Raw genomic sequence first — 15,606 nt, forward strand, 5'->3', positions numbered from 1 at the left:
AGTTAGCAGTGTATTTACTTCATATTTCATAAAACTTCATATAAAACTTGTATTTTTAATAGTTTGCGTAACACAAAGGATTTAAATTTTCTTTATTTGCTCCAAATGCCATTTTCACAGCTATGCTATTTATCATATGGCATAAAAAACATCTTCTCTATGAAGAAAACATAAAATCTTCAGTCTATCACTACAATATATTATCATTAAATGCTGAAAAAAAAGGGTAAGAATGCAAAGCCAAATCTTCCCCACAGAGTTTATTTATATGCAGCACTAACAGAAGCAAGTGCAAGACAGTAAAATAGTATGTTCCATGCCCCATCTACTGGCAAAATGGAGCAGTTGGATACAGTTTTATTATAGAGGATCCCAATGATTAAAGAGATGCTAATGCTTTCTGAGCTAACATATATCTAAACCATTTAATTTAGCACACACACCAAATTGCACACTGCTGGTAGTTTCCTTTTCCACACAGCTCCATACAAAGGTAAAATAAGACTCTTCTCAGCAGTGCCCAGTGACAACAGGCAATGGGCACAGGCTGAAATACAAGACACTCAAAATTAATAAAAATAATTTATTGTTTGTATCCAAGCACTACAAGAGGTTCCCCAGGCATGACACAGGACCCCCATTCTTGGAGATGTTCAAAACACAACTGGACAAAGCCTTGAGCAACCAGCTCTGAGGGGAGCTAGACTAGAACATCTCCAGAGGTTCCCTCCAACCACTGTAACTTTGTGATTCTATAATCATAAAACTATTTCTATCAGACTTCTGATATCTGTCCCATTCCAAGCTCCCACCAGAATACTTGCACTTCTCTCAAAATACACAGTCAATAATGGAAGTATTTTAAATTGTGGCAGAACTTCCCCAAATACATTTTCAGCAACTTCTAATAATTCAATACTTTTAAAACTCATCTATGCTGAGAGACACAATCCACACAGCTGTACCTTCAACAAGGGAAATGGGAGCTGCAGATAAAATGTAACTCAGGAAATGTGTACCACCATGCCTTCAAAGAGAAAAACTACTTACATGCCACATTTCCAACAGCCCATCTGGTCTAATCAAATTAACAAAATATCTAAAATACAGCAGAAAAAATAAATGAATCACAAATAATACATAACTAAAAGCTAAATTAAGCTTTATATAAAATATATAACCTCAGAAAACAAACCAACACATAATAATCCAACTGTCATTCTCTACTGTACTAGCCCTGAGCAGGACCCTAAATTTGGCAAGGACACTGCACTGTCTGCAGCGCTCTCTGTTTTTAGACAAGAAACTTGACAATAATTTCTTTTACAGTTCTCAGGTTTGTCATCTGAATTAACCTTTTTGCAGCTCTTTTCTAAAATACCGTAAAACAAAGCTCCTAAAAAATAACTGTGATAACTGATCAGGAAAGTAATGTTATGATTGGATATTTTTTTCCTTAGATTCCTCTAAAACATTAATTCAACTTCAATCAGCAGAAAACATGCAATTATTTTCAGAATTATTGAGAAGTATGGTTTTATCCTGTTCAATTAAACTACTTTAATAATTTTTCTTGTTACTCTGTGCAATACAATACAGTCTTAAAAAATATTATTTTGTGACAATAAAAAATTCCTCTCTCCCTCTAAAATAATCACTCTTCAGAAATCCCTTCTCCAAGCTTACTTCTTCCATTTAAACAATCACAATCCAGTTTCATTTTCTGCTACCTGAGCTCCCCACAATCTGCTCAGTTCTGCTCTCACCCTTCTCTAGCTTATCCTCCAAGTACCCTTTTAAGACCATTTCTCTTCCTCATTTCTAGTCTCTGCTGAACTGACCACATCAATCTTCAAGAGTGCCCATGTACTACTTGAATCCCTTTCTACAGATTTCTGATTGCTCATTGCTACCTGGTTCTCTCTCTTGATTACTAGATACATCACATCCCTCCTGGACTCGTTACCTTTCCCAGACTCAGCCTTAAAAGGCAGATTTTCATTTCATCATAGACCCAAACACCACTAAGCCTCAAATTTTCTTGCCTTCCAAGCTAGATCACAAAAATACCAACAGGATCAGTGCCTTAACAGTAACTTTGCTGTTTGCACAGAGACACTGGCAATTTCCCGCAGCTGATGACTCGAGTTTTCAAACAACTGCTGCTGCCTCCACAACAGAGGGGAAGTGAGAGAGATACCGGAGATGCTTTGGATGCAAGTCACCAGCAAGGGCTGCTCTCCCCCTTCCCAAGGGATGTCCAGCTTGCAGGTTTATAAACCCCACCGTCTGCTGCTCAGCATGCACAGCCAGCAAAGCGCTCTGTAGAGCAGCCAGAGGGAGAATCTCCATCCTGGACTTCACAGGAAATTTAAAAAAATTAATTGGGAATCCCTTCCCTACACTCTGTTTTGCATGAGCTGCCAAATGAATGAAGAACAGCTTGGATCCACATCATCAATTTATTATATAACAATTTATTCTAACCATAATTCTGTACGATTGACTTTAATTCCTTTAACGGAAGAAATTACAGCTTCGGGAAATAAAATCATACACCTCTAATTAATTAAACCATTTGACATCAACACTATCATTCATATATAAACAATGTTCATCTCTGGGCAGTTATTACCATGCCTAGAAAACGATTTCTCATCAAGGAAAAGCACCATGAAGGAAAGCACAAAGACCAAAATAGAAATTTGTCCACTTCACTTTGCCATCAATCAGCAATAATTAATAATGCTACCAATATATTAATAATGGACTCCACATCTTCAGCAGGAAAGCCAGGTTCAACTATCAGTATATCCCCCATACTCACTTTCTCTCGTAGTCTTTCTTTATTTTCCTTACCGCGAAAATATCGGCTATGTTCTAACAGCTGTTCTAATCAACTTACCTCTTGGAAATAATTAGCAGTGCCTCTGCTTACCCAATCACACCTCACAATCCTACAGATTTTGATCACTTAACTGGATTAATTCAATAGGCTCCAGGAAGTGTATCTTAACATCCTCCAGTAATGGTTAGTGACTGTTGAAAACCATTGCCATAAAGGAAAATACAGTTAAATTTGCAATCTCTTTTCTAGCTTTCAGCATGACACTGAATGTATTGAAGGTAGGAATTCCATGTAGTGCAAGTGAGAGTATTAAGCAGTGTAGAGGTTATTTACCTGCTAATACACAGAGTAAACAAACCTGAAAACTCATCAAACCACTGAAAAGTGTTCTTATTGGATCTGAATTGCCTTATACTGAAAACAGTCTTTAACAATAAAAAATGCAAAATACTCATACTGCATTAGAAAAATAATTATTCATTATCACAAAACCAGAAATCCTGCTTCTTTACAACTTCTTGGGGAGAGATTTTATGGACTGCTAGAAAGAGTATTTCTTAGTTCCATGTGTTTCATGCCTATAATTACTTCTGGAAATTCTGGAAATAATCAGTAAGCACCACTAGAGACACATATCAAATGTCTGCCATTGAAAGGACCTCTAATTTTGCAAAATTATAACCCAAAGTACTTACAAGCACATTTATTTGTGGAGTTGGGCCACACGGCCATGGCAGGTTTTTGTTTGTTCCGAAATACCTCTTCAACTCTGGCTTCTGTTTTCCGTACAGTGGAACCATGAGGAGTCACCTGTTCTGCTGGCACTGATAACCCTGCATGCAAAAGACAATCATACCTATTTAAATAAACCAGCTGCAGGAATCTACTGAATCAAAGAAGAAACTTGGAACACCATACTGCAGTAGGAATATATCCATTAAAATTTAGCTGGACATTCAAAATAAAGATTTGAATCAAGAATATTTGGTTTCTTCTGACAAAAGAACTTACTGGTTGCATGGTCTTAAACTGTCTGCTCTGATAGATTAGAAAAATGTGACTGTCTTTCATTATCTTTGGGTCTCCAAAGATTGACCCTTCTATTCATATTTCCTCTATAAGTAAATTCTTACTGCCCATTTCAATCTTTTCCTTATTTTAAACAGATAGTTTTAAAATAAGTAGCAACTCATAATGGCATTGTATGCCATATCAAAAAGAGTATCTGAATAAGAAACTTGTATTGTCACTGTGATCTATGTTAAGTAAAATTGATCCATCTCAGAGTCAGTATGAGCTCTTAAATTAAAAAAATGCAATTCCGCTTCTAACAGAAAGTGTGGTTTGCTTCCTATAATGTAACTCCATCTCATAGCTTCTACTGTTTCATAGGTTTTTTAATTTAATTCTAAAAAATCAAACCTTCATATTAGTTAAGTACATTTTAAGGACATAAATGAATATCTGAAGTTTTGTTTTTGTGAACCCGAATTTCCTATCCATCCACTAAAATGGTCTTCAAAATGTTATACCATGTCTCCAGTAGAAACCAGAACCAAGTGATCAAGCACTGACAAGAAGCTCCAAAACTGATGGATGCAGAAATTAAAAGGTTCACACAGAATCTTTCATCTCACAATTAATAATTACAGCATAGATTTCTAGGTGTTATAAAACTTCAAAATTTAAACTGCATATCTAACATATTTAATTACTCAAATCAGCTATCACTTCTACCTTTTTATTTGCTGGTCTCCACAAGTAGTTGCAAATTTCAGTAGTCTAGGATATATAGTTCTTAATTTACCAACTTAAAATTTGCTGTCACTAGGCTTAACATCTTTCAACAGCAGTACCTCATTTCAGTAACAGAGGAACAAGAAATTCTAGTCTGACTTCTACATACTGATTTTATTGTACAGTTTATGTGCACTACTTTTGAGGCTGGTCACCAGTCAGAGTTCTAAGGAAAAATGGCAGATGCACGGGAAAAAAAAAATGAAACAAAACAAAATCAAACAAAAATACCCCAAACAACCACACACACAAAAAAACCAAAAACAAAACAAAGCAATCACCAGGAATGTTATGGAAAAAAAAAGCCCTGTCGAAAATACCTTCCATTTTACAACTACGTAAGATTGCCAAATAACTTGCTTCAAAGTTTTGGTAGATAATAACATTTGGCAGATAATAAACAAAATTATGAAGAAAATGGATATGGAGCTTTTTAGCTTTTTTCATCCCTTGCTCAAACTGCTCTGAAACAGGGTACATATCAAAGTCTAGACAAGCAGATGCACTGTGATTGTGCTGATCCGCTGTCTTGCTGAGGATATTCTTTACAGAAAAATGAGAATAACAGCAGAACTGATCAGCATTCACATCCCTTCCATCCATTACAATGACCAGTCCAAGACTACATTCCTGAAGTGTTACCATCCAGGTGTTCTGCACCAGCACAATCTTTGACACAACTCCTGATCCCTTGTGCTTGCCTTCCAACAAGAGACTTCCTCAGACCTCAAGAGCTTGATATATTTTCCCCTGTTCATAAACAGTTAATCTAACACAACTTCTTCCATGAATTCCAAGTCTTTTGGACTTGCTTTGGTTAGCATTCCTTGCTAACTCAGTCAGTGATCTTAGCCTTGCACATTCTACAGCTGGACCAACTGCAGAGCTCAGCTGTCACTGAAAGCACCAAGTGTGGTCCAGAAGCACTAGCATCTTCAAGTGTCACCTGCAGATACTTGTGACACTGGAACTGTTTCCATGCCAATGTACTGAATCCATTTTGAATCCTGCCCATTCCAATCTTTGAGTTGTTTTCTCCCACAAACTGGTGCTGCTCCTCATGGACCTGTACCTGAAGGCCCTCTTACCAGCATCTCATAATGGTACCTGTTTTTTCTGAGTTAACAAGTTCACTGCATGATAACATCAGCCTTAATTATGACTTGAGACACTGCCCTTCTTTCAACAAACTCTGCAGGCTTTGTCCCCAGAAATATCTATTACTGGGCCACTGCCACAAAAAGGAGGGTAACATTCCAGTTCGTGCAAACTTGCAAGAAAGGACTCCAAGCCATAGAGTCATTCTCTGTAACAAAGAGCTCTTACAAACATTTACTTTAACCTCGGAAGCAATAACCTTTAACGGTCATGGCGACTTGGATAATTAACTGAGCACAGCTCACAGCATGATCAGAATTGTGAATATTTTTGTGGTTCTAACAGAAAAGTACAGAGGAGACATGAAGGCATTATATTAGCTCTGTTTTACAGCCACGGAGAATTACAATTGGTTCATTTATCCACAATTCAAGACACACATTGGAAGCTTGCACAAATTAGACAAAAACATGCATGACTGAATAGGAAAATACAAAGAATTATATCTGTTTTAACCTGAAGAAGAGAAAGCCTATAGATACTTGCATAGTTCAAAGAAATTTATTAATAAAGGGTCTTCAATCTACCAACAGAAGTATTTCAAGAATCAGCAGCTGAAAGGTAAGACCAGCCAATTCAACCTAGAAATAAAATAATGGAGCTTTACACCAAAGAAGGAAACAACTTGCCAAGGTAAAGCCGGAATTATTTAAATCAGTAATCCCTAAATCAGCATGAGATTTTGTTCTAATATTACAGTTCAGTGATTTTCAACCTTCTTCAACTTTCAAAACTTTAAAACTTTTCCATGGAGGTAGACTCTTTTTATGTAAACAAAGCCCTGTTGCCATACCAAATATGTCTGGACTTCTGATAACTTTCCCTGGTCACTTTAGAAGTTGTACACAGACTTGCAAGGGCTGTTTCTTAATCAAAAAAGATCAATGTGTTATCTCCAAAACTACACTTGTACACGTGCCAGGGTGAACTAAAAATCTAGTTTAAAGGCTGTTATCCCTTACTGTAATTCTTATTATACCATATTACAGGCACTTTGAGAACAGTACTCTGGTTCCACCACATCCACATCAGAAGTTAGTACAGCAACCTTAACATTTAACTTGTTTACCAGGTTCTATAGTACTGTCTGCAATAGTAGGCAATACATTGTTCTTCTGGAAAGAATGATGGTGTCTTATCAGATCAGCTCACAAAATAGGAAAAGTAGAGGTGTTTCAAGCTCAGGGTTTTCAAGCTCCTTTAACCTGCACTGTATGAATTTGACATACATTCTTTATTTCATATTAGATTGAAATTTTTGTATGGAGATCTGTGAATTTTATCCCATATATATACAGAAGCTTTTCATGTTGCCCTTGTCCCTAGCCAGGTTGATTTTTTTCAGAGCTTTAGCTTTCCTAACTTGATCCATGGCTGCTCAGTTTCTCTGTAGTTTTCCCAGGCTACCTTTCTCTGTTTCCACTCTCTGCAGGCCTCCCTTCTGTGTTTATCTACCATCAACTTGCTCGTCCACACAGGCCTCCTAATGTGTTTACCAAACTTCCTCTTTGTTGGGAAACATCACTCCTGAGTTTGGAGGAGGCAATCCTTGAGTATTAACCAGGTGTCCTGGGCCTCTCTTCCCTCCAGGGCTTTTTCCCATGGAACTCTATCAAGTAGATCCCTGAACAGGCTGAAGCCTGTTCCCCTGAAGTCCAATGTACAGAACTTTGCTGTGCACCCTTTCTTGCTGCCCTAAGGATCTCAAACCTCTCCACTTCATGATCAATGCAGCCCAGCTGCTCTTGAGGTTCACATTCTCCACCAGCCCCTCCTTGTCACTGAGAAACAAGTCCAGCACAGCATCTCTTCTTGGTGGCTCCTCTATGACTTGGAGAAGGAAGTTGCCCTCTACTCATTCTAAAAACCTCCTGAATCATTTCAACCCTTTGTGTTGTCCCTTCAATATATACTGGGATGGTTGAAGCCCCCCACAAGGTCCAGGGCTAGTGAATATGAGCCCATTCCTATCTGTCTATAGAGGGCCTCTATATGTGTTGAGTTATGATAACTGAAGTTAAACATACCTCTTTTCCTTCTTGCTTCCTTGATTTCTTCACACATCTTATTAAATTCTGGATCCAGTTCAGCAGCAATGATAGCATGAGCAGTGTCCTTCAAAGTACAAGCTCTATGTCTAATTATTTTATCTAGAAAACAGGACAGCACACTTTTTAATCACAATTACAAAAATTCCTTAGCATTTCTACTGTATTTGTAGCATTTGCATTGTATATTACAACATTGATACAAATGGATATAACTGGGAAAAATTACAGATGTATGAAAATGCAGATGAATCAATACCACAGCACACTCAAAAATCACAACCCAGTTATTGAAGAGATATAGGAATTTTCAGAAGTTTGAATTGTTAGTTTAATCCACGATGGCATCTATAAACAAATACAAACAGTGAATTATGAACATACCTAAATCAACTTGCCATAAGATGTAGCCAGTTTCCAAAGGCAGATCTACAGAGCATAATGGAGTGCACTGCAAAGAGTCCCAGAGTAACAGGAGACTTGCCCAGGAATTAATTTACCCACTAGGGTCAAGGAATATTCACAGTTATACTGCCTGCAAAATCACACTGGACATCATCTGCATCTCTAAGGTAGACCTGGCTCACTTACATTCTTTCACTGTTGCTTTTTTCTTTAACCTGAAATTATTGCTTAATTACTATTTAACAACTGATCAAAACTGCTAAAACACATTATTTTATTCCTTACATTGAATAGCTGTTTCTCACTTTAATTTGTTAAAAAAACCCAAAAAAACTGGCAAGAAACAAGCCTTGAGTCTGCTACATTTTCAAGAGTATGTGGAAACAGAACAAATTGCCCATGCTGGAAGCCTAAATGCAACTCAGGAAAAAACAGACCAGTTCCCCTACCTTTGAAACACACAAAACAAATTATTCCACCACTGAAATTTGGAAAGTAATTGTAACTTAATAACTAAGCCCATAAGTGGAGAAATTTGACGTCTAGAACGTAGCTTTTCAACGAAACCTACAACACTCATTGCTTGACTCCAGTACAAACATATTTAATTTGTCAATCCACCACTGATTTACTTTTTCCAGCTTTGCAGGTACTTCAACAGTAACCATCAACATTAATGTCCAGAACATATTCTACAACCAGCAGATTTAATGTTTTAATGAACTTTAAAGACAACAGTTAAGAATATCACAAAATATTTATTTTGCAATATTTGTAATTCTAGAAACAAAAGGTTTTACAGATGGAAAAGAATTGCTGAGTGAGAAAGACTATCCAGTATCCAGCTCAGAAGAGCCCAACATTTTCTGGGAAAAACTACTGTCCATTAAATCTACTCAAAGTTGGAAGGTTTTGCCCACATACTTGTGAAGCATTATGTTTTATGATCCCAAAAAACCCCACATTGAATTCATTCCAGATGTAATTTTGATATATTAAACTTCAAAGTTTTGGTAGATAATAAATTGCAAAAGAGGAAGAGAAGGGAGGGGATAGAAAGAAAAAGGAATTCAATTGGGTTGTTTGACTGAACTGATACCTTCCTCTAATCCTGTGCTGGGCAAGACTTTCCCTCAGTGCTTCAGTGAGGCAAAGAATCATGTCCAACATCCAATGGTTATGTTCCCATGCATTCAAGAACATTTCCCAATCAAATTGAAGCAAGAAAACCCAAACCTGGTCTTTCTACAGAACCTGTCTTTTTTGAAATTGTATAGCAAAGTACCAGGTAAAAAATCCCCAAGTAGTCGGTTTTTGCAATCCAATCTGCCAATAAAATCAGCCAGTCTGGTCCTGCCTTTCCAATTTAGCCAACAGGACAAAAGCAGGTACAGTATGAGTCTTCTGCAAATTCAAGCATGAAGCAGAGGCAAACATGTATGTCCAGCTTTAAAGAATGTGAACATTTATAGGTAAATATTAAATTAATGAATGTATCTGCTTCCTCTGAACAGCCATAATGTGATGTTTCAGGTGTGCTCACACAACAGCCCAAGAAATCCTGCATGCCAGAAGAGCAATACATGCTCTGTGGTTAACAGCAGAGGACAGAACAATTTTTCATTACCTCCTATCCAAAACTGAGCCTAGAAAGAGCCAAATCAATTTTTCCCAGCTCAATTCTTACAGCAAGGAAAATCAAAATATCCCTAAACAGGTGCTCTTCAGATACACTCTGAATGCCGAGTGCCCATCAAGGGCTTTAATTAGCTCACATCAACTGCACATTAGAAGTCCTCAAAAGTGTGTTATCAAGAACACAAAATAAATAGACAGTTTTAGCTGAAAGAAAATAGTGCATCATAAACTGAAGAATGTGCTGGTTTTGTATTAACTGACATTTGGTGAGAAGGGAATTAAGTCACCCACGGAAATTATTTTTTCTGCAAGGGGCCGCTAAGACCTCCCCCTGTACCTAGCAAAAACCAATAGCTGGCCAGCTCTGAGAAATGACCACCTATTGAGCCATTTAGGAGCTGAGTCCAACTCTGTGAGATTCACCTGTTAAAGCCAGGTAAGCCTGGGAAATTGCTCTCTTGGCTTCTGGCTTTTGAAGAGGTACCTGGGTGCCAGTTGGACCACCCCTGCACGGCCAGGCCAGCTCCATGGGGCACAGCCGAGATTTTCTGCCCCGAGTGGAGGTGAGCGGGCTGCCAAGCCCCTCACCAGGGAGTCCAACAGGCCCTGTGTCCTGGTGGAGCCCACTGGTCCTTTTTCCAGTGGTACCACCAGGCCATGCTGGCTGGAAGTTCTATCGGCACTGGGAGCAGTCCTGAGGACAGGAGCCACCAGGGGCCAGGAGTGGCTGTTGCCAGCCCGTTCTGGGAGCGGCCACGTGGCCGGGAATGAGGGGCCGAAAAATCGGTGTGACTGGGACAACAGAGCACGGTCATTGCTGCCTCAGCATAGCTCACAATGAACTCTGTTTAGCCACTTTTAGCCAGTCGTGTTGCAGACAAAATGGCAGCAGCAGCTTTTCTTGTTTTCGGGGCTCTGTGTGAAGAAAAGCACTGAGTGGAGCTGGCAGCCAGCACGGCTTGCACGGTGTCAGCAGAGACCCCCGTGAGCAGCAGCCAGAGGCACGGCGAGCAATCTCCCCGACACACAGCCTGGGTGAGATCAACCTTCCAGCACTGCAGAACTGTATTAAAACTGTTTTGATTGATAAAGCTTGAGAACAAATGAACCTACGAACACCAATTCTCTCCCAAATTAGGAAAAGGAAAGGGTGAAGACACAAAGGAAAACAACATGGGACACTGAGGTCAGTAAAGGAGCCAAATTCTAGCTAGGAGGGGATTGAGGAGATGCCTTGGTCTTGGATGAAATTCTCTTAGTAAGGCTATGGTGAAGATGTATTTTTGATATATCAGACTTGTGTTTTTCCCTGTAATTCATGAAGTGCATGGGGGGATGCAGCATCCACCCGCACCCCTTGAGGAAAGGGCGCTCTTGCTGGAGCATGTGGATGCTGAAAAGCTGTAATCTAATGAGAAGCTTGAACAGAGTGAGATGAGAAACTTTGCGCCCCAGGGATAGAAGAAAAGCCTATGTTCCCAGAGATAAAAGAAGAGAACTTTTGGGTTTTTATGCTAGAACAGCTCATCCTTAAAATAGTACCCCATAACTTGATACAGCCTATGAAAGCAGCTGTGGGAAAGCTGCAAGGCATGGGAGGGACTTCCACACTGCAAACAGATTTTCCTCTTCTTGATTTGCTGTGACACTGAAGCCACAAGAGAACTGTTTCGTTTGGAGAAATCTCCATGGCATGGCAAGAGAAACTCCTCTCCTGACAAGAACTGATGAAAGTCTATTGTAGAAGTGGTAGCTGCCTGAAAATCCCAGGCTTTGTCTCTGTATTGCACATGGGAAAGAAAAGAGGTTGTGGGGAGGAGAACTGTTCTGAAGGTTTTATTCTGATTCTTATTATTTTTTTAGTTCTGTTAATAAAATTTTCTTTATACCTTTTAAGTTTTGAGTCTGCTTTGCCTTCCTCCTTGTGGGTACGGAGGAGCCCGCTGGGCCTGAGATCCTGGCTCTCCCCTGGAGAGGAGATACTTCTCTGTGAGAGAGACACATGTGTCGCTCCCAGGGGTCTTTGAGTTAGATATGTTAAACTGTTGTGTTTTATTGGTGTTCTCCCCTGCTGTCCCACCCCGATACAGGTATCTCGGGCTTCCCCCCGCCCCTCTCCTTCCCCATAAATACCCCGGGTTTTCCCCTGTTTGGCAGATTCACTGTTGCCAGCACCCTTCGCCAAAGCTCTGCCTGAATAAAAGGTTTTGCCTTGGTGGAACGCTGGACCAGCATTCTCGTCCCTACTTTCTGTGTTGCCTGCCCGCCGCTGCCGAGCTGAGCTGAAATCACTCAACTACCGCTGAGCCTGAGCTGGAATCACTCGACTGCTCGAAGCTGCTCACGCACTTCGACCCGGCCCTTCTCAGGGCCGTTTCTCTAGAGAAGTCGCGGTGCTCCAGGCTTTCTGCCGCCGCGGCACCTCCTAATTCATACCTCACAGCAGGAAATGAGTAAATAATTCTAGTAGGTGCACTAGCCATTTTAGCCAACTCTAAACCCACCACAAGAAATAAAGTTAATCATTTACAAATACAAACTGGTTCAAAAAGCAATGTGAAACAAGTCTGACGAGACTATACTGTATCTACGTGTACATGGACACGAGACAATTGCAAAATGCCTCAGAAGAACAAAAATTTGAATAGAAAAATACGGAAGAATCAGGCTTTAACCTGCTAAACAAATTTCACAACTATTAATGTAAAACTTTTTAACACAATGTTATTTGCATATGGATCCAGATCTCCAACAACCACATATATTAAATAGAACTCTACATTAAAAGGGTGCTTTGTGTTGATGCTTTGTTGACGACTCTTGAAGCTGCCAGCTGAAAGGCTTTCTTTTGGCAATGTACACTGTAAGACAGCCCTAGCTAAGAGCACATAAGATGTTCATTCCTTAGTTTGGAGCGTAAACAGCTTTAACATGCATTTCGGTCTACAAATTCCTTTTTAATTGAAAGCATCCCATCACACTTTATCAAGACAATACTGTCTAATCTCTCCTAATCAGCTGCAACTGACTTTCTTTCCTGGTGATTTATCCTGTTTTATTTCTATGCCCAAATATGTAGATTTTAATTTCTGTGTATGAACTTTTTGTTCTAAGCTAACATGGAAATACAGCTGACCACTGCCAGATTGTGTGAGGAGTCTCTACAGAGACTCCAATTACGGTGGGGTTTTGTTGCATATATAAAGTCTAGATAGCAAAAAGGAGCTATCAGATTTGAAAGGGAACTACAAAACAATTTATTAGAAAACAGCTCTGAATTCTGCAGTTTTCCTGCTCTTCTAATGCTCCCCAGTGCACTCCATGCCCTAGAATACTAAAAGCACAGACCCTCAGGACTTGCTTATCCTAATTATCACAAAGCATGCACCTTATCTAAATGCCTGAATAGCAACAGAGTATGGGATTAAGTACCAGGCTTTCAGGTCTAGGCAGGCCAAAAAGAAGTAGGTTCTTACCTCCAGGATCTTTGTCTGGATTGTACTCCAATGCATTGCTGCAGATCAGGTCAATGTCTGTCAGAAAATCCTTGGCTGTTAAGTAGTTGTGTTTATCAATTTTGGTTATTACTGTTGATAGGTCCATTGGCTCTTTGATAACCTCAAGGTAATCTGAAACCTATAAACAAACAGCACACAGAAATGACACAGGACCATATGCATTCTTACTGAACACTGACAATCACATCTTTATACTTGGATTCATTCCACAGGCTTAGCTCTAAGACATTAACTAAACATTTTAATTTCTAAGCACTTCTATGTTAAAAATGGAAGTTTTATCAGGCTAAAAACACGGGATTTGCAAATCTGCTTTTCCTTCAGGAGCTCACCAATTTATCTTTCAAAATTAATTAAACAGTATTTTTGAAGCAATACGCTTCAATGTAAATGTATTTTTCATTTTAGACTGATTTAGTTACAGATTTTTATGGTGCTGTAACTGTCATGGACTAAAAAGGCAAACCTATCAGTCTAACTTGAAGCCCTAGGAAAAATTAGGGAAGCTCTATTTTGTTCACTTTGTAGGTAAAGTTCTCATTAAATTTAACAGGCAAATTATCAGCTTTTAAATACCTTCTATTAAATAGTTTCTTCAATCCTTATTAAACAAAGAAAAGTCAGGTTTTATTGATTGCAGATGTTAGATTGGCTGTACAGAAGAACAATCCAAAGAAAAAGCCTTGTGTCACAGTTTACTGTGAGCTTAGATTGAAACTAGAAATTCAGCAACCAGTGGGTCTCATTAAAAAGTGTTTAACATAACCCATGATACCATAAGGGTCTCAGCCTTAACAGTCAAATGCTTCAGCATGGCTGCTGTAACAAAGTTCACCCAAAAAAAAAAACCTATGAATTTGTTATTTACTTCACAGAAAAAAAATAATTTAATGTTTCAGTGTGATTTAGATTAGACTTAATTAAAAACACTGGCAACCTCTAAAACTAAAAACTCTAAAGTACTGCATTTTTTTCTTTTGAAATTGTCCACATATGATGGCCACTGCCAAAGCACTTCAGACTTAAATACATATTCAGATCAAGCCATAATGGCTCTATAAGATTTTTTTTTTAATACAGTGTCTGCAGACATATATTGCAACATAAACTAATATTAATGCATTACTTCAGTGGATAGCAATGTGTCACCTAATTCCTTAAATACGGACACTGAAATTTATATTGACAAAATAACATAAGTTCTCTTTTTGTCTCCCTTTACAGAAACATGATAATATCTGGTTCAGCGACTGGAAAGCTAAGCCACAGGCTTCCTTTTCTTGTTAGCACAGCATCAGAAAATCTTCACTGGAAGCTGTAAATATTGCTGCTGGTTTAGTCAGGAAAATCCTTGACTTATCACACAGCAACATTCTCTGCAATGCAAGTAGGAGTGAAACAAACCTAACACATTTTCTAAGGAAGTCAAGCAGACAAGCTGTTGTAGAAAAAGAAAGGCTAGTCCTGTGCTTATATGCAGCAGGTGGGACAAAAAGGATTACATTTGATTTCTGGTGCTGTGATATTTTAGCAGGGTTCTGGCAAGTCTTCAAATAACAAATTCACATTTTTATTCTCTTTGCCTACAAAACATGGACGGTTACTTACTTGTTCTTTCTCTGTGTGTTCTTATTCATGTAAGTTTAGACCACAAATTCTTGACAGAAAGGAACTACCTTCACTACAAATGTGAAGAGTTTCTACAATAATGGACCTCCCAGTTTCACATGAAGAATCAAACCAAGTTACTGCTCAGACCATGCTCACACTGTAGGTTGCCACATTAAACAGCTCGCCAGGCTTTCAAAAACAACTATGGAACACTACGGAAAGCTCAAATTAAGACAGGACTGCATCAGCCTATAAAACATGTGTGTTCCATCCTGCAAGGAATTTACACTCCAAATCTGCTTTTTACAATGCTGGCCTTCTGATGTCCCATATTCATCTTTTAACATCTTCCAAAAGAGATGCTTCTCTCTTCAGAAGCAATTAGGGATTTTTTTTTTCACTTACTAAGCCTGCAAAGCTTGCAGGGGGCCAGCATCTGATCTCAAAGTCAGACCAGACACAATCCTATTCATACAGCAGCACCTGAAAATAGATCTGCAGATTGAACTGTCTCTTCAGTTAGGTGTGTACAGTCCACAATCGACCATTTAATGCCTTATAATGTGCAACCATCTGTGATTAA

General features: G+C 38.9%; 1 protein-coding gene across 2 annotated transcripts in view; it reads right to left on the reverse strand.

Annotated features, from left to right (window-relative positions):
• Window positions 1–15,606, reverse strand: part of ATAD2B (ATPase family AAA domain containing 2B) — a 73,814-nt gene that overhangs the window by 12,457 nt on the left and 45,751 nt on the right. For both annotated transcript variants that reach the window (XM_014251462.2, XM_005521831.3), the window contains exons 22-24: window positions 13,371–13,530; window positions 7,831–7,953; window positions 3,544–3,681 (exon numbers count right to left, since the gene is read on the reverse strand). In XM_014251462.2, coding sequence (XP_014106937.2) covers window positions 3,544–3,681; window positions 7,831–7,953; window positions 13,371–13,530 — 421 coding nt within the window. The remainder of the gene's footprint in view (window positions 1–3,543; window positions 3,682–7,830; window positions 7,954–13,370; window positions 13,531–15,606) is intronic.

This window comes from Pseudopodoces humilis, chromosome 3 (genome assembly GCF_049639895.1).
Source record: "Pseudopodoces humilis isolate 2021_Gansu_Grassland_sample_001 chromosome 3, ASM4963989v1, whole genome shotgun sequence".
Lineage (NCBI taxonomy): Eukaryota > Metazoa > Chordata > Aves > Passeriformes > Paridae > Pseudopodoces > Pseudopodoces humilis.